The following is a 22,213-nucleotide window of genomic DNA, read 5'->3' on the forward strand; positions in this document are numbered from 1 at the left end:
GTCCAGACGCTTTTCTTTCCAAGCTCCTTAGACTACGATGACCTGGATGACTGAGAACCTTCACAGACATATTGCCATGTCTGTTATTCACAAAGTAATAACTCCACCACAAACTACCAGAAACTTTTCACCAAACACACATCCTGTATTTATTTTTTTCTTCTTTTCAGAAAGAGTTTTGTTCTCTTCACAGCTTTCTCCTGAATTTTTCCTGCCTGACTTTGAAATATAAATAAAAGTTTGCAAATTTAGGAGAGTCCAGGCAAGTTCAAATCAACCCAAACACTGAAGTCTTCAAGGATTATGAGATTTATTATATTGATTGCAGTTTTTATAGGACCAACATACTGATGTGTAGCTGCGTATTTGAGTAAGCAGTCTTCATTTGTCCTGTGAACATGCCACACACAGAGACGATGGCGTTATTAACGATCGAGGCTTAAGGATTCATTTTCCGTCCTCCTGATCAGACACCTTTGCCAACAGGACACAGTTTTACTGATTACACACGTTGGGTAACTGTATCTTTGGCCTTTATGAGAAAACGGTTCATTAACAAGAGGAAAACTTTGGTCGTGTCACCTCAAAGCCAGCGGGGGCTTGCCCTTCCTGACCCGGGAAAGAACTAGTGGTCCCCAGGAAGCCAAACATCTTATCCACCATGTCTGAGTCATTGACAGGCTCCATGCGGGCCTTCTCCATCTGCTCGACCATCTCCTTCTTCCTCCGAGCCTCCTCCTTCTCCTTCTTCTCCCGCTCAGCGTCCTCTTTGGCCAGCTGAGCCAGACGCTCCTGAAGAAAGAAACATTGCACTAGATCTCAAAAATACAGAACAATCCAGTATCTTTCTCGGCACAAGCAGAGTCCAATAATTCAAATATGGAGCAGGAAATATTGTACCTGCTGCTTTGCTTCACATTAAAAGTGCTGAAGCAGAGAGCTGAGACCCAGTTTTACAAACTGTCAAACGTTCAAGCAGCTCTGTGGGAGTTTCGGTTTTAGACAGGAGTGAATTTAAACGTGATGATGAATTATTATTATCCACTTCCCTGCTCTGCTTCATTGATGTTTTAAATGTTGTCAGATGTTAAATTTGTTCACCTGGTGTTTGCGTTCAGCCTCAGCTTTCGCTCTCTTTGCAGACATCTGGTTCCTCAGTTTGGCTTCTTCAGCCAGACGCATCTTCTCGGCCTCCAGCCTCCTCCGGTACTGAGAGGAGAAATGAAGGAGTCCACCATTAAAGACTAAATCAAAACTGCAGCAGCCAGCTACCAAAACATCCTTGGCACAGCAGCAGAGGGCAGTGCAACTTCTGAATGCCTCTTTTTTTATACAACACTGAACAGTGTAATGACACTTTGAGGCCAAGCATTAATTTAACAAAGAAATCAAGAGAAGCATAGAAATCACAATGTATGAAACTATATCAAATCTATCAAGCTCTAGATTTTGCAAACTGATGACATGAACGTGATCTTATCTCTAAAACTGAAAACTTGTGTGTGTAAAAGGAGTTTTATGTATATGTGCACTGTTCTGTGTGTGTGTGTACCTCTCCCTTCAGCCTCTTGTACAGTCGTCGAGCGATCATTCCTCTCGTGTAGGCCTGGATGGTGATGACGGCCCACAGCCGGTGCCTGAATGCTCGACGCACCAAGAAGCCGCGACAGCGACCCTGGAAGGCTGTGATTCGCTGACGGGCCACGTGATACGATGCGCACAACTTCCTGGAACGAACCAGAGCTTGGAGGCGAGAAAAGCCAGCTCGCATCTGAAAGTAAAGAGGAGGACAGTTTAGCGAGTCTTTGCTTTGAGTTTATTTTGTTACCACTTTTCTCAAACTGCTGCTCGACGCTCACAGCTCCATAGTTCTTCCTGCACTGATATCCTCTCCACGTCTTCTGGATCAGCACTGCTGACTTCTTCATCTTTAGGAAGTTGGATCTGAAATTGAAAATAATCAGAAATGACTATTTGTATGACCTCTTGTTTTACTGTTCATACAAAGAGAAAAAACCTCTGAGAAATAGTTATAAAGTAGCATTCACAGAGAGACTTGTTCGTCTTATTTTCTGCTTTCAAAGAAAACAGAAAAGTAAACAGGAGAAATAAAAGTGTTTCCCACACATGCTTGTGCAAAATGAGCAGGTAGCATTAGTAACTCCTTTAGCATTTTTATTTATTTTTAATAGTGCATATTCCCCACTGTCTTATTTTGAAAGTTCTGTTTTCTCTTCCCCCGAATAGCCCCGACTCATCCTCTCGTGTTAGACTGGCTTCCTGGCCAACTTGTATCTGTGCCAGTCCTCACAGTCTCAGGGCGTACTCCTCCAGCTCGGACTGCAGCCAGCGATGACAGTCATACTCAGGAGATATGCGTAAGTGTCAGTTTTAAGCAGGTGCAGAACAACACCATCGCAAGCTACGGTCCGAGAGCGTGATGTTTGAATTCAACTCCTAGTGATAAGAATCACTGGCAGCTGCATAAAATAAAATAAAATCTCAGTCTGTGAGAAACGCTGAAGACCCACCTGTCCTTGAAACCCCGAACCACCTTCTGGATGAGGATGACCTTGTCTGTGATGGCCTTGTCTCTCTCGATCTCCAGCAGCATGTCGTGATGATCCTGGACAGAATAATAAACACACTCCGTACGGTTCTGTTTCTCTGCTCTGACTCAGTTTGAGAAAGTTTTAGTGATGATTTGAGACATTTTACTCAAAACCACAAAAGTCACCTACTGGTCCTGGAGGAAAAGCCAGGAGGAAGTCAGTGTACTTTAACTGAAATAGAGCAGCTGTCACTTCCAGCTAACGTGGCAAAATATAAATATCTGCTTTCTAAAAATATAAAATGTAAGACACAGGCAGGATACACAAGCTTTAACCTGACAGTTTTCAACTAACATGACACACAACTAAATGTAAACACTTAAAGCTACTTCCCGTCATCTGTCCACCCGCATGCAGGCTGATCTGACCACGTCCTGTTGGGGAAGTGTGGGCACTGCTCTGCTTTCACCCACTGAACTTTCTCCTTCCTGCTGTACTTCCTGTCTGGCCGAGCATCGAGGCCTGAGGGAGATGAGCCTCAACTCCACCACGGTCAACACATCTCAGTGCTCCACCCCCCAACTTATCAATCTAAAACAGCCAGATGATATGTTCTTTTAACCTCTGTGTGGGGACGGCCAGCTAACAGACGTGACCTCTGACCTGATCTGCAATACATGCTTGTATAAAGTAGGCAGATAGACAACTGGAAACTAAAACACGCAGTGTTTCCCATCAGCAGACGTGTGGACTATAAACAACCAGAGCAGATTCACGGCTGGGATGAACCACAGCTGAGCGAGTCAGAGACGAGAATGTAAAGAAGTTCTGGATAATGTGGAAACATCTCAGTGGAAAGATAAGAGAACAGTAGTTCACGCGATGTGCTGTGCCAGGCGTTTAGCCCGGGCATCAGTGTTTTTTGGAAATACAGCGAGCCCTGTGAAACGTTTCACACTGCTGTGTGAAGTGGCACCTACAAGTCTGAGACTTTGAACAACACCCTGCCGGCTTTTCTGCCCTGTGTGGACACACGCCTGCATGCAGGAGTACCTTGAGGAAGATCTTGGTTTTTCCCATCTGCCAGTCGTCGTCTCTGCCGAGCACGGCCTCAGCGATCCTCTCGCAGGTTCCTCTCAGGTCCTCCTGATGGAAACAGAGACAGTATCAACCAATATATTTTTATTCCTGGACTCTACCAGAGTAGCTTTGCAAGATTCACAGTTCCAAAATAATCCTCATTTATCTCATTCTGGGCCTCAGTGTGAAACAAGCTCTTTAAACCCTTCAAACCAACTTTCTCCAGACAGGCTGGTCCTCAGAATAAGACGAGGGTGGGGCTTCTGTGCTCACAGACCTGTGTGTCCAAGATGATCATATAAGGCATATCCTCTCTCGCTGACATCACATGGAGCAAAGAATAGAAAAAGCTGTCTGAAACTGAGTGTTCAAAGAATTCTATAGCCTGTTTCTAAGTCACAGGGATTACATTTGCAGGTAATCCCTGTAATCCCAAATGTGTCCAAAGCTTGAGAAATAAAATTTCTTTTTCTAACAAAACCCAAAATTACTTTCACTGAATTTGCCAAGTTTGAGCAAAATAATCATCAACTTAATCACAATGAACGCAGGTCAAACCACGACACGTATTTAACTGCAATAATAAGTCAGGTATTAAAAATACAAATGTTTTCAAAGTGACACACACACACAAAATATGACCTGTGAAGCAGCACAGGGCGGGGTGGAGGAAGCATAACATGCATGTTCCAAGAAAAACAGGCAGCTGGTGGGAGTGTGGGAAAAACTGCACAGTGAAAACATGTGTGGCACCAGAAAATACCCTCATGACAAACTCTCGCACACACAAACCCACAACAAAGAGAGACACTCGCTCACTTCCCATAACAACGCCCCGCTGGGCCCGTGTCACACAGAGGCTACACAGCAGGGCACCTTCCCTAAGAAGAAGCTACAGCTGCTACAAAATTACTTCTCCAAGCTCGGTTCTGTTGTAATTGCCGGTAAATTAAGTAAAACAAACACTTTTTTTCCCCAATTCAACAAATTACTATTATTTTTTTTGTTTTAACTGAAGTAAACACTGAGGTGATCCGCAGCTTTCTCAGACCACAGTTTTACACAGATGAATACTGTGATATAAGATTATGCTCTGCACAAAGATTTTCACTGAATCTCAAAAATGCTTTTGGTCCAGTTGGAGAGATTTTAACAGTTAGACAAGAGCTGGTGTTTTTTAACCACAAAAAGTTCAGAGTTGAGGTAAAAGGGACTGAATGCAGCCATGTGATCCCCGGTTAGATAAATGCTTCTACCATAAAACAATCGATCTCCTCCTACAGCCTTTTTGTGTTTTTTTGAAACTACCTGGTTGGTGTAGCCACAAAAATGGAAAGATGTGCATTTTTTATTTATTTATTTTTTTTACTTCCTTTAACTTTCAGGCAGTTATTCCATCGTCAGGTTTTTATTGTGACAACTGCAATTTTCAGATATTGAGTATTTAAATCGTTTTAGTGTTTCCACACCTACAAATCAGATTAGGTTCATGTTTAAATTGAAGCATAGAAAGAATAAAAGACTTTAAAAATTGATTTAAAAACTGCCTGACTATGATGACTTGATTGTATTTTTTAGCTGATTAAAGTATTGAGTCACTAGTTCTTTATTATTTTGAGTTTAAGTGATTTTATTTATTTCAGTGAATATGTAATTGACTCAACTGTAAATTAATTAAGTCATTAAGCCACATCATTAAGACAAAGAAAATTAGTTTTGAAAGAAGCGACAGGTGAGGACTGCCTAAAAACAGCTCTGGTATAAAATCTAATGCACTCGTAAATGATTCCAATCTTCTTTTGAACTTCCATGACACCATCTGTAAAAACCATCCTGATCACGAGCGTTCCTGATCTGTCCCATGTCCAACAACAACAATATGAGCTGCGCTGTGTGAAAAGAGGACAGTTTCCAGGCATCAAATGCAAGAATCACACAGTGAAACTCTTCTTTTTCTTGAAACTGGACATCAACAGTGATGAGAAACTTTGCTTCATTTATATTTGATGAATATTTTTTGATCTTTACTTTTTTGCTACATTTTCCAATAAAAAAAAATGAAAAGCTGGAGTACCTGGAGTTGGGAATACATAAATTATTCTGGATGTGTTGATTTAAAAAAACCCAATAATACGGTGCATCCACCAGACCCATCAACACACCTGTAGTTACTCTACCTGTTTGTATGCTGGTTTGACTCCAGGCATGAGCACCCGGTAGCGGTCAACGAACTCCACGAAGGTGTAGCGGATGGGATATCCAGCACGGCGGATTCGGATGGTCTCCATCATACCAGAGTACCTCAGCTGACGTACACACAGCTCCCTGTCAAACAGCTGCAGACACAAACACGAAGCTGGAACAGTTTTTTGACAAGGTCCCAGCTTTGGCTGAAGACGCTGAGAAAGGTTAAAGGTCATAGCTGCAAAGATTTGGTACTTGGAGGCAGTTGAGAGAAGATATGACGGGCGAACAGGGATATTTTATTTAATCAACATGAAACTCCCTTAGATCACTACGTACTATTATTTTTCTAGAAGTAAGTGACCCATTAACCATTTCCCCATTTTTCCTCCTCATTGTGCATCTTAACAGCCACTCCACTTTTTCTCAAACAGTCCTGTTTGTCAGCTCAAGTTATTGTGGCTTTTTCTTCATCACTCATTTTCAACTTCTTAATTACAGTTTGAACTCTGCTGACCGGCATTCTCATTTCCCTGATTATATTTTCATATCCTTTTCCTGTTTTATAAAGTTCAACTATGTTCTCCAGCAGATCCTTTGAGAAGTCTTCTGCTTTCCCCAACATCAGTACAGCACTGGAAACGTGCAGGCGTCTTTCTGGAGCCCAGAAACTCACCAACCTTTTATGCACACAAACTTATTACAAGCAAACAGACCACAGGTGAGAACGATCATCTTTAGTAGTCATTAAAACCTGTGTGTGTCAACATATGTGTATGGCATCATGCCAACACTTAAAAATAATAAATGATTTTACTGAAACCACCAATCATGAATGAAAAACATTTTTTGTAGCATCATTCATATTTTCTGAAAAAATTCTGCCAGGATACATAAACATATGAACTGAACTCAGGATACAGGTCAGGTCCAAACGTTTGACTTATGTTTGTGCTGCACTGTAACATGAACCCCCCTCAAACTTTCAGCTACAGCATAGCCTGAATTTAAAGAGATAATCTTTATTTGTCACCACAGCTATGGTAACGGTCAGACATGGAGTCGCTGCAGGTAGAGAGCCATGGGAAAATACGGAGGGAAATTAAGTTATGGGAATCAGATTTACAGAGAGAAAAACAAGCAGAAGCTTAATTCAAATCAGCTTTGATCAATTTCTACCGATTAAGTTTTTAATCTAATTGATTAAAAACTTTTTCATGCATTTTTGCTCCGGCTCAAAAATTATCAGGAAATAAATTCCACACGACATCGTGAGGATGACTCCAACATGTTTTAATGACAGGAAGGAAAAACAAAGAAAGCCTTACACACTATGGAAGGTACAAAGCATAAAAACAGGTTTGTAGTTTATCAGGTATCTGCAGGGTTGGACCGAAATAAAATTAAAAATGCAAAACAAAGTAAAAATACTATTTACCATTTCACTATATCATGTTAACCTCTACAACTTCTTTATAACTAAAGTGTCCCTCCTCTGCAGCAGAGTTTCTAATGTGCATTAACTTCTGAATCAACCTTTTTTTTTTTTTTTTTTTTTTTTTTTTTAAATATGCGTTTACCTTTGTAATTCACCTGAACACTGAACTAAGGAAAGACATGTTTTGCTTCCCTCTGACTGCAGTCTTCCAGTAACTGCATGTTTTAACCTCGACTTCTATCTGCGGACAGCGTGTCAGACTCACCATCGGCTTCTTGTATTCATTGGGTTTGATGCAGCGGACGAAGAACGGCTGACAGACGCTCAGAGTTCTCATCAGCAGCTCCAGAGATCTTTTAAACTGGCTGCTCAGGGTGGGCGAACGCTTCCTGGTTTCTGCTCCCTACACACACACACACACACACACACACACACACACACACACACACACACACACAGCAACAACCCTGTTAGAAACAATGAGGACTCCTCCTGCTCTTCCTGAGCTCGGACACCAACCTCTTTCCTCTCTGAACAGCAAAGTCTGACGCTTCAGCTTCACTCAGTCAAACCTGCTGACTGAGCAGCGACTGTGTCACAAGGAAGGAGCTGCAATCAATTAACTGATGCATCAATCAGCTCAGCCAGAGAAAACTGTTTTAGGCCTGTTTTTAAAATTATTGTAAAACTTATTTAAATTAATCACATCATTTAAATTAAAGTAAAATGGCATCACACACAACAATTTGATTTTAAAAACAACAATAACATTCTGGCTATTTGTGTATTTAAAGAAATTTCTTGAGTTTTGAGCCCTAATTTAATTTTTTTTTTTGCGACATTTTCCTTCAGACTATGAATAAGCTGATGAAAATAAAAATAAATAAAGATTTTAAAAATAATTTTTAATATTATTCAGCAACATTATATTATTTAAAATTAAAAGTCTAAAAAAATAATCACGTTACTGTCCATTAATAATTACAGCTTATTGCAGCCATGTTTTACAAACTATTTCAACATTACTTACCGGAGAAGCCTTACAAGTCATCAATTAGATTAAGATTTATAGACTTACATTAGTCAGTAATAATAATAATAATGATGATAAAGAGCGAAATTTTAGAAACAAAAGTGAGCTTCTTACCAGAGTTTCGTGAGCATAGAGCTAACTGAGCTTTGTGGCTATAAAGAGAAAAACTTTCTAATATTTCTCCATCCTGCATGTTTGTACTTGAGCCTCACGAAGGTAGAAATGAGTGTTTCAGCCGGTGTTTGAGCTGTTTAGAGATCACCTGCTGCTTCCCTGTGCAGGCTAAACTCCGCGACCTGATCTAAATCTGACCCCGTTCAATCACTTCTACCTTCAAGTTACATCAGCGCGCAGACTTCACAGCATGAGCTTCTGCACCGATCAACACCGTCAAATAAACCTCCTCACCGTCTGTGGAGGTGTTCGTCTTTACCCAGGTGTGGCTGATAGAAACGTTACTGCCCTCCGGCGGTAACAGGCATGTATTACAACACTGCAATTAATACATTCAGGTGATAAAATATAAATATAAGTTATAATTATATTAAAAACAAATTAATGTACAGGTCTGGATTCACCACTGGTTTGATTATTAAAAACAACTCGAATACTAATATAATCCATATTTATTAACAGCTTTAGGTGGAGCAGAAACCTTGCTGCCCTTAAAACTTTAAAAAGTATTCATTAGTAAATATTAAATGTTATAATATGTCAAGTAGTTTGCTAAAGCAGCATCTGATGTCACAAAATAATGTAATTTGTCAGTGTAAACAAACAAAATAGATAAAAAAATAAATAAAATAAAGGCTCAGTGGGGTTTGTTTGCCGTACTTCTGCCCGCAGTCGGTTTGTGAAAAGAAGTTATGGCTATATGTTATTGTTAACTGCATTAAATTTTTGGTAATATTTACTAATGCTAGTTTTTACCTCGCTGACTCAGTACTAACTTTGAATTTGTTTAGTATCACGGCAGTAAAATGGATAAGAAACAAACAATAAATTATATTCTTTTAAAGATGGTTCAAATATATGCTGTGACTGTGTTGCAATAAAGAAAGGGTAAATAATTTTTAAAAGTAAAAATAAAAACACAAAAAAGTATAAAAGACTAAAATTACAATGAATGTGAACTGAAGCTGTTTATAAAAGAGGTTTTTTGTTTGTTTTAGTTTTTTTCTTTTTACATAAGACTAAAACACTTTTAAAGGCAGAAAATAAAATGATCGGTGAGCTACAGTATAATCTTGTGACATTACTCACGGATGAAAGCACACACAGTATGAAAATAACCACCATAGTTGACATGGAGTTGTATTCATCAGCCTTTTGGTTGAATCTCATTCAGCTATGACAAAAGTATGTGAGCTATGGGATGTTCAGATCATGTTTGAAGTCAGAGAGGAATCAATGAAATGGAAGTAGATGGAAAAATGAAGAGGATGAGAGGATGAAGATGCAGCGCTGGGATGTTTGATTTCTCATTTTTACCTTGGAGGGAGCTGTGGCTGAACTAACAGGAGCGTAACCACACAGAAACTGGCAGAAGCAGCACACAGACATGCAAATGCAAACAAAGAGACACACAGGGAGGGAAGACAAAGAAGTGAGACATGTTATTTTGGGCTGGACTTCAAAGAGAAACATGCAAGTAAACAACAGCATGCAGGAGAAGAACAGCTCAGAAAAACTTTCTGCAGTTCTCAAATTAACGTGTCACTCAGTCAAGAGTCTAGATGGGGTACCGCTGCATTCAGGGACCCATAGAACATACTCGCTGTTATCAGAGTTGCCAGGTTTGTGGTTTTCCCACAGCATCTAAATACTGTCTACATCTGATCTGAAAAGTAAATGTAAATTTAGTAACACAATTCTTAAAGTGGACGTCTTCGGTTTATTTCCATCCTTGAGTTCTCATAGCTCAAACAAATCCTTATTTTTGATATACTGGGTCTTGATTATGGCTGCCTTCTTCTCATTGGTTGACCCTTACAAAAAGCAGGTGGGTGGGGCCTATGTGCCTAGCATAAGACATCAGGGCCTTTATTTGAAACTCTAGTCATGTTTTATGCTTTTCACCAGAGTAACAGTATGACAGAAATAAGGGAAAGCAGGATCTGCTTTGAACAAGTTAGTAAGTTATTAATTCTGCAAATTGTTACACTAACAAACACAGAGAAACACAACCTGCTGTAATGCTTCCAATGTCAGCATCCACCAATCAAGTGTTTAGTTTAAGTTCCAGTTCAGGGCCTGGTTGGTGATAGTTCTGGTGTGGTCACACAGGCCTGGCAACTCTGACAATGGTCCTCTGGTTAATTTCCTTAATACATGTTTGTGTGTGTGTTTGTGTGTGTTACCATAGCTACGTCAGCCTGGAAGATTTGTTTGATGAACTTGTTTTTGGAGGAGTGAACCAGCTGAATGATGTCGCCATACAAAGTGTCCCTGTTCTTCTCCAGGAAACCTGCAGGACACACACAAGTCAACATCTTAGAAATATCAAAGGTTTAAACATTGCTAATTTGACTTTACTACATTTATTTGTCAGTGGTGATTACAATGTATTTGTAGAAGTTTAAAGGAGTTTAAAAAATTATAATAATTGTACAAGATCTGACATAAAAACATTCACGAAAAAGACAAAAAAACACGTTTATAAAGATTAAATTTATGATTTCCTGAGAACTGACATGTGGATATATAGAAATGTGTAATTTGGGCCCAAATCCAGTGAAGAAACTTTCAGTTATAAGTTTCAGTAATAGGTTTGACATCAATCAGAAGAATTGTTTTCAGCTCTGACTTAGTAAAACATTTTTAAATGGAAGTGGTGCTTCCATGCTGTTATTTCTATTTCAGTGTGTTTTAAATACACACTCCTGCTAATGGGATAAAGATCAAGACACACGGCTACAGGCAGCAAACATACTTCAAAGCCCACCACTGCACATGATTTCAAGCAAACATCCATCCCGCATCAGTTTCAGGTTTAAACCAGTGACGCGTGTGACTCTGCATGAAATTGACCTTTGAATATAAACCACTAAAGTCATAAACAGAAGGTTTAAAGAGCAGGTTGGTGGAGCTTTGATGCCCACAGCCAGAGCTGTGCGCTATCACTTTGACATAGACTAGAAAAACATGGTCGGGTGCGTTACTTGTACATACACTGAGCTCATTAGGTGAAACTTTGGTCAAAGAATTTAAATGCAGGATTTTAGGTTGTATGTCGTTTTGGTAGTTTTATTTAGCCAGAGACCAGAAAACCATCCTGACTGGCTTCATAAAATCTCTTTTACTGTACATTCAAACAATGGGAAACTTGTAGTAACTGCATCTTTTAATGCTGTGGTGTGTGTGAAGTGACTCTGACCTCTTGTTTCATAGTAAACCACTCCAGCAAAGTGTTGGATGCCAAACTGAGTCTCGTAGTTGTTCTTTGGAGGGATGTAGTTTGTGTTGAGTTTATGCTGAAAGTTCAGCTTGTTGAGCATGGTGGTGTCTGTTCCCTGCAGGAGACAGGCAGGAAAATGTGAGAGTTTAGTTTAAAAAACAAGGCTTCGAGTCTTTAAGATGTAAACACTGGCTTTGGGCCACTTGGCGGCAGCAGAAACAAGCTGTGAACAAGCTGCTGACACCTTATTGACTAAAATCTTCCACACACTGTTTGTTGGAGTTGTAGTGAAAACAGTGTCCAGCACGCTGTGATTCAGTGGGTTTGCTCCACTGCTTAGGCTGCTATGCCTCAGGACGCTTTACATTTAAAAACAAGTTTAAAACCTGGTAAAAAAAAAAAAAAAAAAAAGTTTTTTGGTTTCTATGGATAGTTTCCCCGTTTATATGAGCTGTAAAGTGGATGATTCTTGTAAAAAAAAAAATACAGATCTATTGCTACTTTAACTGCCAAGTGTGCAGTTTGCTGTGTTTAATGGAAATATCTGACAGATAACCATTCAACAGACTCAATTTTCATTATTCTGTTACATCAAGAAGGCAAAATACAGTGTTGTTCCATTTGTGAATGTAAAGCCAGTGTTTTGTGCGCCATTTTTTCACTGATCTCCTCCAAGTCTTAGCCAAGTTAAACAAATGTGTCCTAATATGTGGTGGTAATGTTCCCCAGCATCCATGTCGTCATCATTTTCATACAGTATAAATAACTCATTTGGGCCAACATTAAAATCTATTCCTCTATTAATCTATATTAATTTTACTGACAGTAGTTGTAGGCTCCATGTCACCACTATGTTAAAGATCCAGGAAGTCATACAGGAAACGGGAGATTTCCAAATCTTTTTATATTAGGTGGGTTTTGAAGTTTGACAAGTTGATGGAAATTAGGTCTATTGGAAGGTCGGTCTGGTTTACAATAATAGGACATCATGAACTTTTGTGTTTGTGTTTTATGTGTGGGAACTCTTTTATAGAAAAATGTCACCTGTGTGAGTGAACTGAGAACCGCATACATGGTTGGTTCCTGTGGGAGGAGCTTAAGGTGTCCAGTCCGCTTCATGTCACACTTGATTGCCAAGTTTCCTTACATTCTTCAAAATGCAGACTCCATGAACCAATAGAAGTTGTCACAGTAGCCATGTCTTTTTCTAATGCACAGTTTCTGCTCAGTTTGTAAGGAGCACAGCGTTTCTGCTTCTCTGGTCCCGACAGCTGTACAACAGTTGTGTAGCATCTTTTATCTGCAGTTGTACTTTTGTTCAGATGGTAAATGTAAGTCAAGTTTTTAATCTTTTTTAAATGCTTCTGGTGTCCTTCAGCTCCTGCAGAGAATTTCTGGTTCTTTGGTTGCTAAATGCTCCACTGCTGGTGCACGTATACCGTCATCATTACAGAACTGAACTTTGGGGAATCAAAGACCAGGTGAGACAAATATGGGAGCGCATACCTTCGGAAATTTGCTCTCCTCGTCGATGAGTGAGATGATGTTCATGGGTTTGATGGCGATCATGTCCAGAGCGTCCTGGTTGTCTGTGAACTCAATGTGCTGCCAGTTGATGTTCTCCAGGTTGTACTCCTCCTGCTCTAGCTTGAACACATGACGCACGAAGAACTGCTGCAGGTTCTCGTTGGCAAAGTTTATGCACAGCTGCTCGAAGCTGCAGGAAGGAGGACGAGAAGTGATGGAAAAGCTGACAATGCTGACAGAATATTTCAGTTAAACTCAATTCAATATGTAGTGATGCCAGTGGGTTTCACAAAATAAATACATAAACAATGCCACAGGCATAAGAACAGACTTTTTAAATTTGGTATTTAATAAAAATCATACAGTGTATAAAATGCGTGCCAGTTTCAACAGAAAGTACTTGTTAGCATCTCTCATTAGCTATAACACAATACATGTGTTGTGGTTTTTTTCATGCATTCATGATGATTATTTAGAGGTAGGTCACATGGGTGTGGGCGGTGATATTTAAAGCTATTAGTGAGCACCTCACCTGAAGACCAGGAGGGCAAAGGGTGCATATGAATGCCTCTGTGGACGTTACACTTCACTCACAAGGGATTTGTAGCTGGCTTTGGAAACCCCTCAGAACAAAGATTTAGTGGGTAGTGTAGACAGCATCACTATGTGAGAGTTAGTGTGTAATGTACCTGTTTACTGTGAAGTTTTCAAAGCCAAAGATGTCCAGGAGTCCGATGGAGCGTCTGAGCGCTTTGGGCTGAGATGACGGAGGCTTATAAATGGCTGCATTGATCTTTTCCACGATCCACACAAACAAGCGACCGTAAATACCCTGCGCGCACACACAGACAAAGTCACAGTTCAACACATTAAAGGTCCCCAATGAAGGATTTGATCTCTAGTAGAGATATTATGTGCGTGTTGATCACTGTCTCAGTCTCATTCCACTTCTTGGTGGAAATGCAAAAATGTGTTGGAAGAGGCAGTGAAGAAGACCATTATTCTACACACCTGCAGGTCGAAATGAAGGTAAACAAGGCAGGATGTAAGATACTTAAAGTGTTTGAATGGCTCTGAAAATGTGTTAAAGGAAAGGAAATACATTGAAAAGGTTCACACCAGAGTCTGTGTTGGACAATCTCCATATATTCTCTTTTATCATCTCTGCTACGTGGGGCTTTTAACCCCTTAAGTTAACTTAAATGAATAAAGTGTGATAATTATGAGCTGTACCTTAACAAAAGCGTCCCGTACATCCAGAGCTTGTTCCATGCTGAGAGGGGTGGAGACCGTCTCTCCTCTGGTGATGAGTGTTCGGCTGGTCAGACAGTTCATCAGATCCTTAACATCCACCTTAACACACAGAGACACATAAACACAGGAGCTCCTCAATGAATCTCCAAAACATCCAATCAAATTTAAGGTTTTTAGGTACTGTGAAATAATAGCGTAAAACTGCTTTTATTAACACCTGAAACTAGGGTGAAACTGCCAGCCAATTCTACTATTATTTATTTTCTATCATATATATACTGTCACAGTGGTGGACGATCATATTAAACTTGACCAAAGTTTTTAAATAATGAAGGCAGTGGACGGGCAGGTGATCCCTGTGAGCCAAAAGCTCAGACTGCTCCAAACACTCCTCTTTCTACTCTTTTCAGTCCGACTGAATATCCCTAAAATGCTGATTTAGGTACACATCTATGGGTGTGAATATAGAAGTCCCGCCCACTTGTTGCCCATCCATCTGTGTATGAGGGGCATCCAATCAAAAGAAGGAGGGGCAAGAAAAGCAAAACAGGATGAAAGAGGATGAAAAGGTGTGTGTGTGTGTGTGTGTCACCTCTAATAGTGTGGCAGAAGTAGTGAGATGAGGGCTCCGCACTACCTCACAGGCATCAAGGTTGTCATAGGTGCGTGCTGAAAGGTCAAAGATCAACAGAGTGTCTAAAGAAGTTTTTTTTTTTTATAAATAAAATTAAAATCACAGATAATTTTCTATGAGGTGTTAATTATGTCTGTACTTGTGTGGATTGCAAGGACTGGACACTAAGAACAATACTCATAAGGAAACATGGCTACAGGAAGCTAAACACAGCGGACGAGTAAACAGTAAATTCCTTTTCTGGTGATATTTTTCACTTTACCCTCGTATCTCAGGTTCCCCATATGCAGTATAGCAGCCAGCAGCTTAGAAATCTCCCAGTTCTCCTTGTCAGTGAACATCAGCACCTGAGCAAACATACCGAAGGAACAATCATTACCTTTCAGTGTCGTTCAAATATAAGATGATAAAAACAGTATGTTGGTGATATTTACATAGTTGAATACACAATATTAACTTTAGGTAAAGCAGCACACACGTTAGTACCTTCATTGCAGAGCGGATGTTGGAGTACTCCTTCATATCGTTTCGGCCATCACAAACGGTACAGTTACCCTGCAAAGAGACGGAGGGATGGATGGGGATCACAACAAAGTTTGTGTCTTTTCATATTTTATTTACTTTGTTGAATTTCTTATTATTTGAGCGTCAGCTGAGACATCTGAAACTTTTTCATTTGATATAATCTCTGTTTTCCTGATTGGCATGATCCCCTAATAAGAGACTATTCAACGGCTGTAAAGATCAAAGCTCGTCTTGACCGATAAGGCAACTGATCAGCCGATTACGCAGCGTGAGACAGAAACTCACGATGGTCAGGTAGGTGTAGTCTGTGGCTTTGCTCAGCCCCAGTTTCTTCTTCTCATCGACAGTCATTCCCTTCAGCATGCAGTAGAAGATGTGGTAGTTTCTCTCATCGTAGGCCTGTAGAGAGAGGAGAAAAGTCAAATCAGCGTTACACCACTACATATTATAAAAGATAAGGTAAGGCTTTGCAGACTGCAGGAATTAATTCATCATAAGATAGAACTGACTTTTGGCTATTTTGTTTTACTTTAATTCAAGACGATAAACACGGTTTTTATGTCACAGTTAGTTACTGAGAAAATGCTCAGGAGTTTCACTTTGAGCTGATCAGCTTCGGACTTACCTGTCGACAGACTCGGGATTTCTCTAGCAGGTACTGCTCTATCTTGGCTCCTTCTATGGCTCCTCGCTTGTTGAAATGGATGTCAATGTATTTCCCAAAACGAGATGAGTTGTCATTGCGAATCGTTTTGGCGTTTCCAAAGGCTGGAAAGAAAAACAGAAAACACCAACAATGCAAAAGACATTTCTGCCAAGGTTTGATTGCCCACTGGGGATCTTAATGGAGACTCTTTAGGAATTATCTTCTCTCTTGGGTGTAAATGTATTCACTGTGTGTTTTCAGTAGATTCACTGAAATATGAGAGGAGACTCAGACATGTGAGCATGTAGAATGGTGTGTTGTTTCAGGATTGTTTTTCTCTCAGGTGAGACATTCACACAATGCTGGATTGAAGTGTGAATGATACCTGCTTTGCACTCACAGTGCACCGCACATACGTAATAGGTTGCCTGCTTTTATCATGACGGCTATAAAGTAGATTGGCTGTATGCACAAAGAATCACCGGGTCACATTTTATCATCTTGCCCAACATTTAAGCCTAAGTAGAGTTGATTTTTGATCACAATGAATGGCTGACTGGCAAAGAATTGACCAGAGATGTTGAACGACGTTTTGGTTTCATCTTATAAGTAATTCTGGCTGATTTAATTAACAATTAAATGGAGGTAGATGTTTCATGTGACATGTCCTGTCACTGCACTGCTGCAGACTTCTAACTTACAGTGTTTTGCTCTTCTGATCATTTTGAATTTTGTTATAATACATCCAGTAAATCTTATCTGAAGTTTTAACTTTCAGGTAAAGCTTAAAATTGTATTAATGAAGAATATTTTTTAATGAAGTAATGTACATGTTTAAAAATAACTTTGGTAATCAGCTCAGTCTCAGTCTGTGCTGTTGGGTAGTTGTAAAACCTTCAGCTGCAAGATTACTGAACTAACATGTCTCTGTTACGACTGTGAGAGAATAAACGTAAATGCTAAAGTGAATCCACATCATCATCTGTGAGTTTCTGTCTACTTCATAGAGATTTTCTTCTAGATAATGAGTTAAAGCTCACTTTTCTGTGTGTGTGTGTGTGTGTGTGTGTGTGTGTGCGCGCGCAGACATGTGTGTGCGTGTGTGTGTGTGTGTGTGTGTGTGTTACCTTCTAGTATAGGGTTTGCCTCCAGGACCTGCTGCTCTATCCAGGAGTGTTGACCACTGATGGCCGCCAGAAACTGAAGGATCAGTTTGGTGCTTTCTGTTTTTCCTGCTCCAGATTCACCACTATCAAACCAAAACAAGAGCGAGAAAATGTGATCATGTTTAAGAAAGACCAACGATTTTAAGAGGTTGTTTCTCATTTTAAAGTTTCTGATGATTCTACAAGATCTTCAGCACCTACATTTTTATCTGTTTCTTACTTTTCTTGTTTTTTCTTCTTTTAATCACAAATTTTAATAATTTGATAAAAAATAAAAATTTAATAATTTGAATGTTTGTAGATATCTGACTGACTGACAAACCTTTTGGTCTGCATGGTTAAAACTCACATCCTTGCTGTATGATTGCTGGTTTGTATTTGAGCCACCTGCAGTCTGAACTTTTCCTAACCTGATGATACAGCACTGGTCGCGGTTGTTCCTCTGCATGTTGAAGTAACAGTTGTCAGCAATGGCAAATATATGAGGTGGCATTTCACCGATCTTTTTGTTGGTGTAGAGGCGGATCTGGTCAGCCGTGTAGATGGGCAGCAGCTGGTAAGGATTGACAGCCACAAGGATGGAGCCTGTGTACGTCTGTACAGAAAAAACGAGGTTGAACCAAATTATGTTTGTTTGTTTTTTTAGGTCACCTGGGTGTTGATGTTTTGGACTGACACTGCTGGTAGCTGATGTGTAAAAGAAGATAAGTACTGAGTAACTACAAATCCTACAGACATCTTCTTCTCCTCAACATGCCATACTTGGAAAATTCCTCCAAGGACTTGACCGTGAACGAGTTCAAAAGACAGTTCCTGAGTCCAAACCAGAGGAAGGCAAAGTGTAATAAGAAGCTAACAAATAGTTCAAAAACACATCTTAAAACTGAATAGCCATAAACAGGTCAGCATTTTATGTTTCATGTTTAAAGATTAAAGCACCTGCCAATATCAGATTAAAGTCTGTCAGTTAAATTTGAGAAATTATCAAAGAAGCCAGCCAAAGATCCTTTAGTAAAATTTATACAATACAACGTCAAAAATATTACAAAAAATGTCATGCTGTCTGTTGTCGGAAGGATCGAGCAACAAGCCGGTGCCGGTTAGCAGGTACATGAGCTGACACAGGTCGCGTAGCTCAGATGTTGAAGGATGACAATGAGAACGTATCATTGTTCGCCATAAGAGAACAGACAGCCATGTTGGAAACATGGTGCAGCTCTCAGTTTGGTTACTGTTAGGCCAAAGTGAGTTACTATAGTCCCTGCGCCAACATGACACATCCATCCATAGGGCTTGTAAGAAAAGAAGTCCCATCAAATACATGACGTCTACTGAAACGTGCAGCAAACACGCTGTATACTGTGGTCGAGGCCATGCAGCGTGCATTAAATCCATGCAGTGGGTGCATATCCTTGTATATTTTTTAGCCTTTGTCCATGCATGGGTTTCAGGGGCTGACTTACTCTGCCACCACAGTTTGTCTTCAGTAGAAACAGGAACAAATAAAGGAGGATAACAAACAGAGGTAATGAGAAAATAAAGCAAGAAAGGTATTATGATGACAGGAGAGGAGTGAGAAAATAGTGACAGAGAGTTAAAAGAGTAAGGTGACGAATAAAGTGTTAAAAAGCTGCTTAAACAGACAGAACATATAGCAGTAGGGTTAATATAAATGAGATATAGCAAATTCTATATAAAAATGAGGTTTGTATTAAACTTTAAAGCCTCACTTCTGATTAATTTCTAACTGGAGAACTGAACACAGATTCACTGGTCTTAAGTACATATGGGATAAAGTTGAATTCAATTCAGTTTTATTTATATAGCACCAAATCACAACGACAGTTGCCTTAAGACACTTTCTGTTGTAAAGTCAAAACCCTGCAATAATACAGAGTAACCCCAATAGTCAGATAAACCTCTATGAGCGAGCACTTGACAGCAGTGGGAAGAAAAAACTCTCTTTTAACAGGAAAACACTTCCAGCAGAACCAGGCTCAGCGAGGGGCAGCCATCTGCTGTGACCCATTGGGGATGAGGGGATTAAAATTAGGTGTAGTGTAAAGTAATGTAAATAATCAAATAAAAAATTAAGAAAAGACTTTATAGAAAGTTTTGTTTTAGTGCAGAAGAGCAAATATTTGTTACTCTGTGTAGAAAAATCTTTTTAAACAGTATTAAAGGGATTAAACATGAAGGTATTTCTGTTGTTGGAGTTCCATCCATCCATCCATCCATCCATCCATCCATCCAGCAGGATGAGGGTTACAAGTGTGAATGATTTAGTTTGTACCCTACATAGTTGTTGGTAGAGTTTCTTTAACGAGCAGAATTAGGCTTTCATATTTAAGCATTGCTTCTGCCTGAGCCTGTTCAGTCACTCCTTGGTTCCAAGTACTGATTACAATTTCTAATATATCAAACACTACTTCCTGCCACAGTCCAAAGACACACAGTTTGAGTCAAGTTGTAATTGTAATGTAATTGTAAAGAGTAGCCATAATGGTGAGGAACTGGGAGCCTGTCCAGGGTAAACTAGATTCAGTAGGCTCAGCCCTCCCACGACTCTGAGCAAGATAAGGAATGGGGTAAGCTGCATAGGAACATCGCTGCAGTAATACTCACATATATAAGTTTTTCTCTGTATCTGATGAGCAGGTTACGGAGGATACCAGCTTCATTGAGGTCTCCCAGGCGAATCATGTCTTCCACCCCGTGGATGGAGGTGGGATGCATTGGCTTGATGTTGGTGGCATTTTGGGGGGAGATCCAGTGCTCCTGGAGGAGGATGGGAAGTTAAGTTGAGTTACATAAGAAAGCACACTGGAAATTCAGGACGTTTTTGATCCTAAACAAACTATTTTTAATGATCTCAACGGTCACATGGTGTCTGTGATTAGTGTTAGACACTGACATGCTTCCCGAGAGATGTTCTTTAAAAGTTTTATTTGTATGTAAGTGCTTACATTTCCTTCATCATCCACCACTTGGATCTGTCCGGAGTCACAGAGTTTGACCACTGCGCCGATCGGCACCTCAAACTCCCGACCAGTCTTCAGGTCCAACCAGACATAGTCGCCCTGAAAGGAAGTCAGACAGTCAAACAGTCAAACCGAAATCAGGATGTTAGGATTTGGGGAGTTAAATCATTCAGCATCAGAGTAACAGAGTAAGTATTAAGGTCAGAGTAACGGCAATGTCGGATCACATGAGAAATCAGTCAGAAGCAGAAAGAAACCGTGAAGCAGCTTTGACAAAAAAGTGCGTTAATATGTGAACTCATCGTGAAAAACAATATTTTTCATCAAAACCTAGAACCAGCTCGTTGTCTGAAGAAATCAGACTGTAGGCTAAATAATTCCTCAAAGCCTTTCGAAACAAATCTCTCCACACAGCAGCCATCCTTATATGTCCTTGAAACTTTTATTTTAATGGCTATGAAGACAGAAAATCTGCATTTATAAAATGAAAAGTAACATCTAATAATACAGTTTAAAAAATCTGCTGACTTCAGCCCAAAATAAAGCCATAAAAAGCTTTTCCCCCTAGAAGTTAGAACTTCTACCTTCATCTCTGTGTTACAGGATTCTGTATGTGAAATTAAATTATGGTTTCTTTGAGAACTGTTTCTCTTTAATAATGTGTCTTATATACCTTTACTCTACACTCGATTGGCTTTTAATACAGTACCTGCAGCAGACTGACAATCCTTGCTTTGCTTTGAGGGTTTCTGTCTGACCTTTAATCAGTTCCAGACTTTTCTAGTAGGTTATCTCTAGACCCAGTTTTTAGGTTTAATACAATTTACATAAAGATTTTATGTTAAGCCAGTAATCCAAAATTACTGGAGCCAAAATTCCACAAAAATTCATTGCAGCCATTTAAAATGGTACTCAGTAGTTTGTACGGGCTACAGAAGCTTGCATGCCTGATAACATCGGGGCATGTTCCTAATGAGACAATAGTTGGTGTCCTGGGATCTCCTCTCAGATCTGGACCTCAGATCAGGGCATCGCTGAGCTGCTGGACAGTCTGAGGTGCAACCTGGCAGGGTTGGATGGACCAAAACATAACGTCTCACTCAGCTGGATATAGGTCAGCTGAGCGTGGCTCCTCCTCAGTGGTATCAGATCCTCCATCCTCCATGTGCTGCCTGCACACTCTCACCACGAGGCGTATCGTGTACCAGGAGGAACCTGGGACCCACTATAACAGCGTAGGGTCTGACAGTGGTGGTGTCCACCTATAAAGTTGTCCCTGTTTTGGGGGTTGTGTCATCGTTGTCTTTCAGCATTAACAATCCCCTTAACTGACAGCTCAATGCTCACGAAGTTTAACTGAAGCTTACTCTGACTAACAATTATTCCCTTAGTGTGTTGAGCAGTGTATAACACTATGAGGTCTTTAAGATACTATTGATGGGGGCTTAAAATTCAGCTCTTTGTACATGAGCAGGGGATTTTAAATTAAATTCTGGATTGAACAGGGAGAGAATGAAGAGAAGCTAAAATGGGAAGCATAAGTAAAAGAAGTATACACACGTAAACAGCCATGTTAAAAACGTAAACACACATGATCTCTTCAGATGTGCAATCATGACCCATGAGTCAAAAGTGACCCAGAACAGAAAACCATGCATAATTATTTTAACACACAGTTCTGCAGTATTACATCAGCATTCTTCTTGTGTATAAGAAAAAAGGCACACGTAAATAACAAAGCAGGGAGCAACACAAATGCTACAGATAAAAGCCATATAATTATGACTCATGAGACT

The 22,213-nt window shown here is 39.9% G+C and overlaps 1 protein-coding gene across 5 annotated transcripts in view; it reads right to left on the reverse strand.

The window, feature by feature from the left end:
- Positions 1-22,213, reverse strand: part of myo7aa (myosin VIIAa) — a 57,057-nt gene that overhangs the window by 19,408 nt on the left and 15,436 nt on the right. For 2 of the 5 annotated variants that reach the window (XM_063494367.1, XM_063494363.1), the window contains 24 exons: positions 20,403-20,516; positions 20,062-20,214; positions 18,900-18,917; positions 17,847-18,031; positions 17,398-17,519; positions 16,250-16,392; positions 15,910-16,023; positions 15,586-15,654; positions 15,362-15,446; positions 15,058-15,134; positions 14,445-14,564; positions 13,901-14,043; positions 13,191-13,401; positions 11,664-11,799; positions 10,648-10,754; positions 9,779-9,826; positions 7,520-7,657; positions 5,810-5,968; positions 3,606-3,698; positions 2,532-2,626; positions 1,860-1,944; positions 1,553-1,771; positions 1,102-1,209; positions 583-792 (listed from right to left, as the gene is read on the reverse strand). In XM_063494367.1, the coding sequence (XP_063350437.1) occupies positions 583-792; positions 1,102-1,209; positions 1,553-1,771; positions 1,860-1,944; positions 2,532-2,626; positions 3,606-3,698; positions 5,810-5,968; positions 7,520-7,657; positions 9,779-9,826; positions 10,648-10,754; positions 11,664-11,799; positions 13,191-13,401; positions 13,901-14,043; positions 14,445-14,564; positions 15,058-15,134; positions 15,362-15,446; positions 15,586-15,654; positions 15,910-16,023; positions 16,250-16,392; positions 17,398-17,519; positions 17,847-18,031; positions 18,900-18,917; positions 20,062-20,214; positions 20,403-20,516 (2,952 nt within the window). The remainder of the gene's footprint in view (positions 1-582; positions 793-1,101; positions 1,210-1,552; positions 1,772-1,859; positions 1,945-2,531; positions 2,627-3,605; positions 3,699-5,809; positions 5,969-7,519; positions 7,658-9,778; positions 9,827-10,647; positions 10,755-11,663; positions 11,800-13,190; positions 13,402-13,900; positions 14,044-14,444; positions 14,565-15,057; positions 15,135-15,361; positions 15,447-15,585; positions 15,655-15,909; positions 16,024-16,249; positions 16,393-17,397; positions 17,520-17,846; positions 18,032-18,899; positions 18,918-20,061; positions 20,215-20,402; positions 20,517-22,213) is intronic. The other 3 variants (XM_063494364.1, XM_063494365.1, XM_063494366.1) reach the window with 3 other exon arrangements.

The sequence above is a fragment of the Pelmatolapia mariae genome, linkage group LG14 (assembly GCF_036321145.2).
Source record: "Pelmatolapia mariae isolate MD_Pm_ZW linkage group LG14, Pm_UMD_F_2, whole genome shotgun sequence".
In the NCBI taxonomy this organism is placed as follows: Eukaryota; Metazoa; Chordata; class Actinopteri; order Cichliformes; family Cichlidae; genus Pelmatolapia; species Pelmatolapia mariae.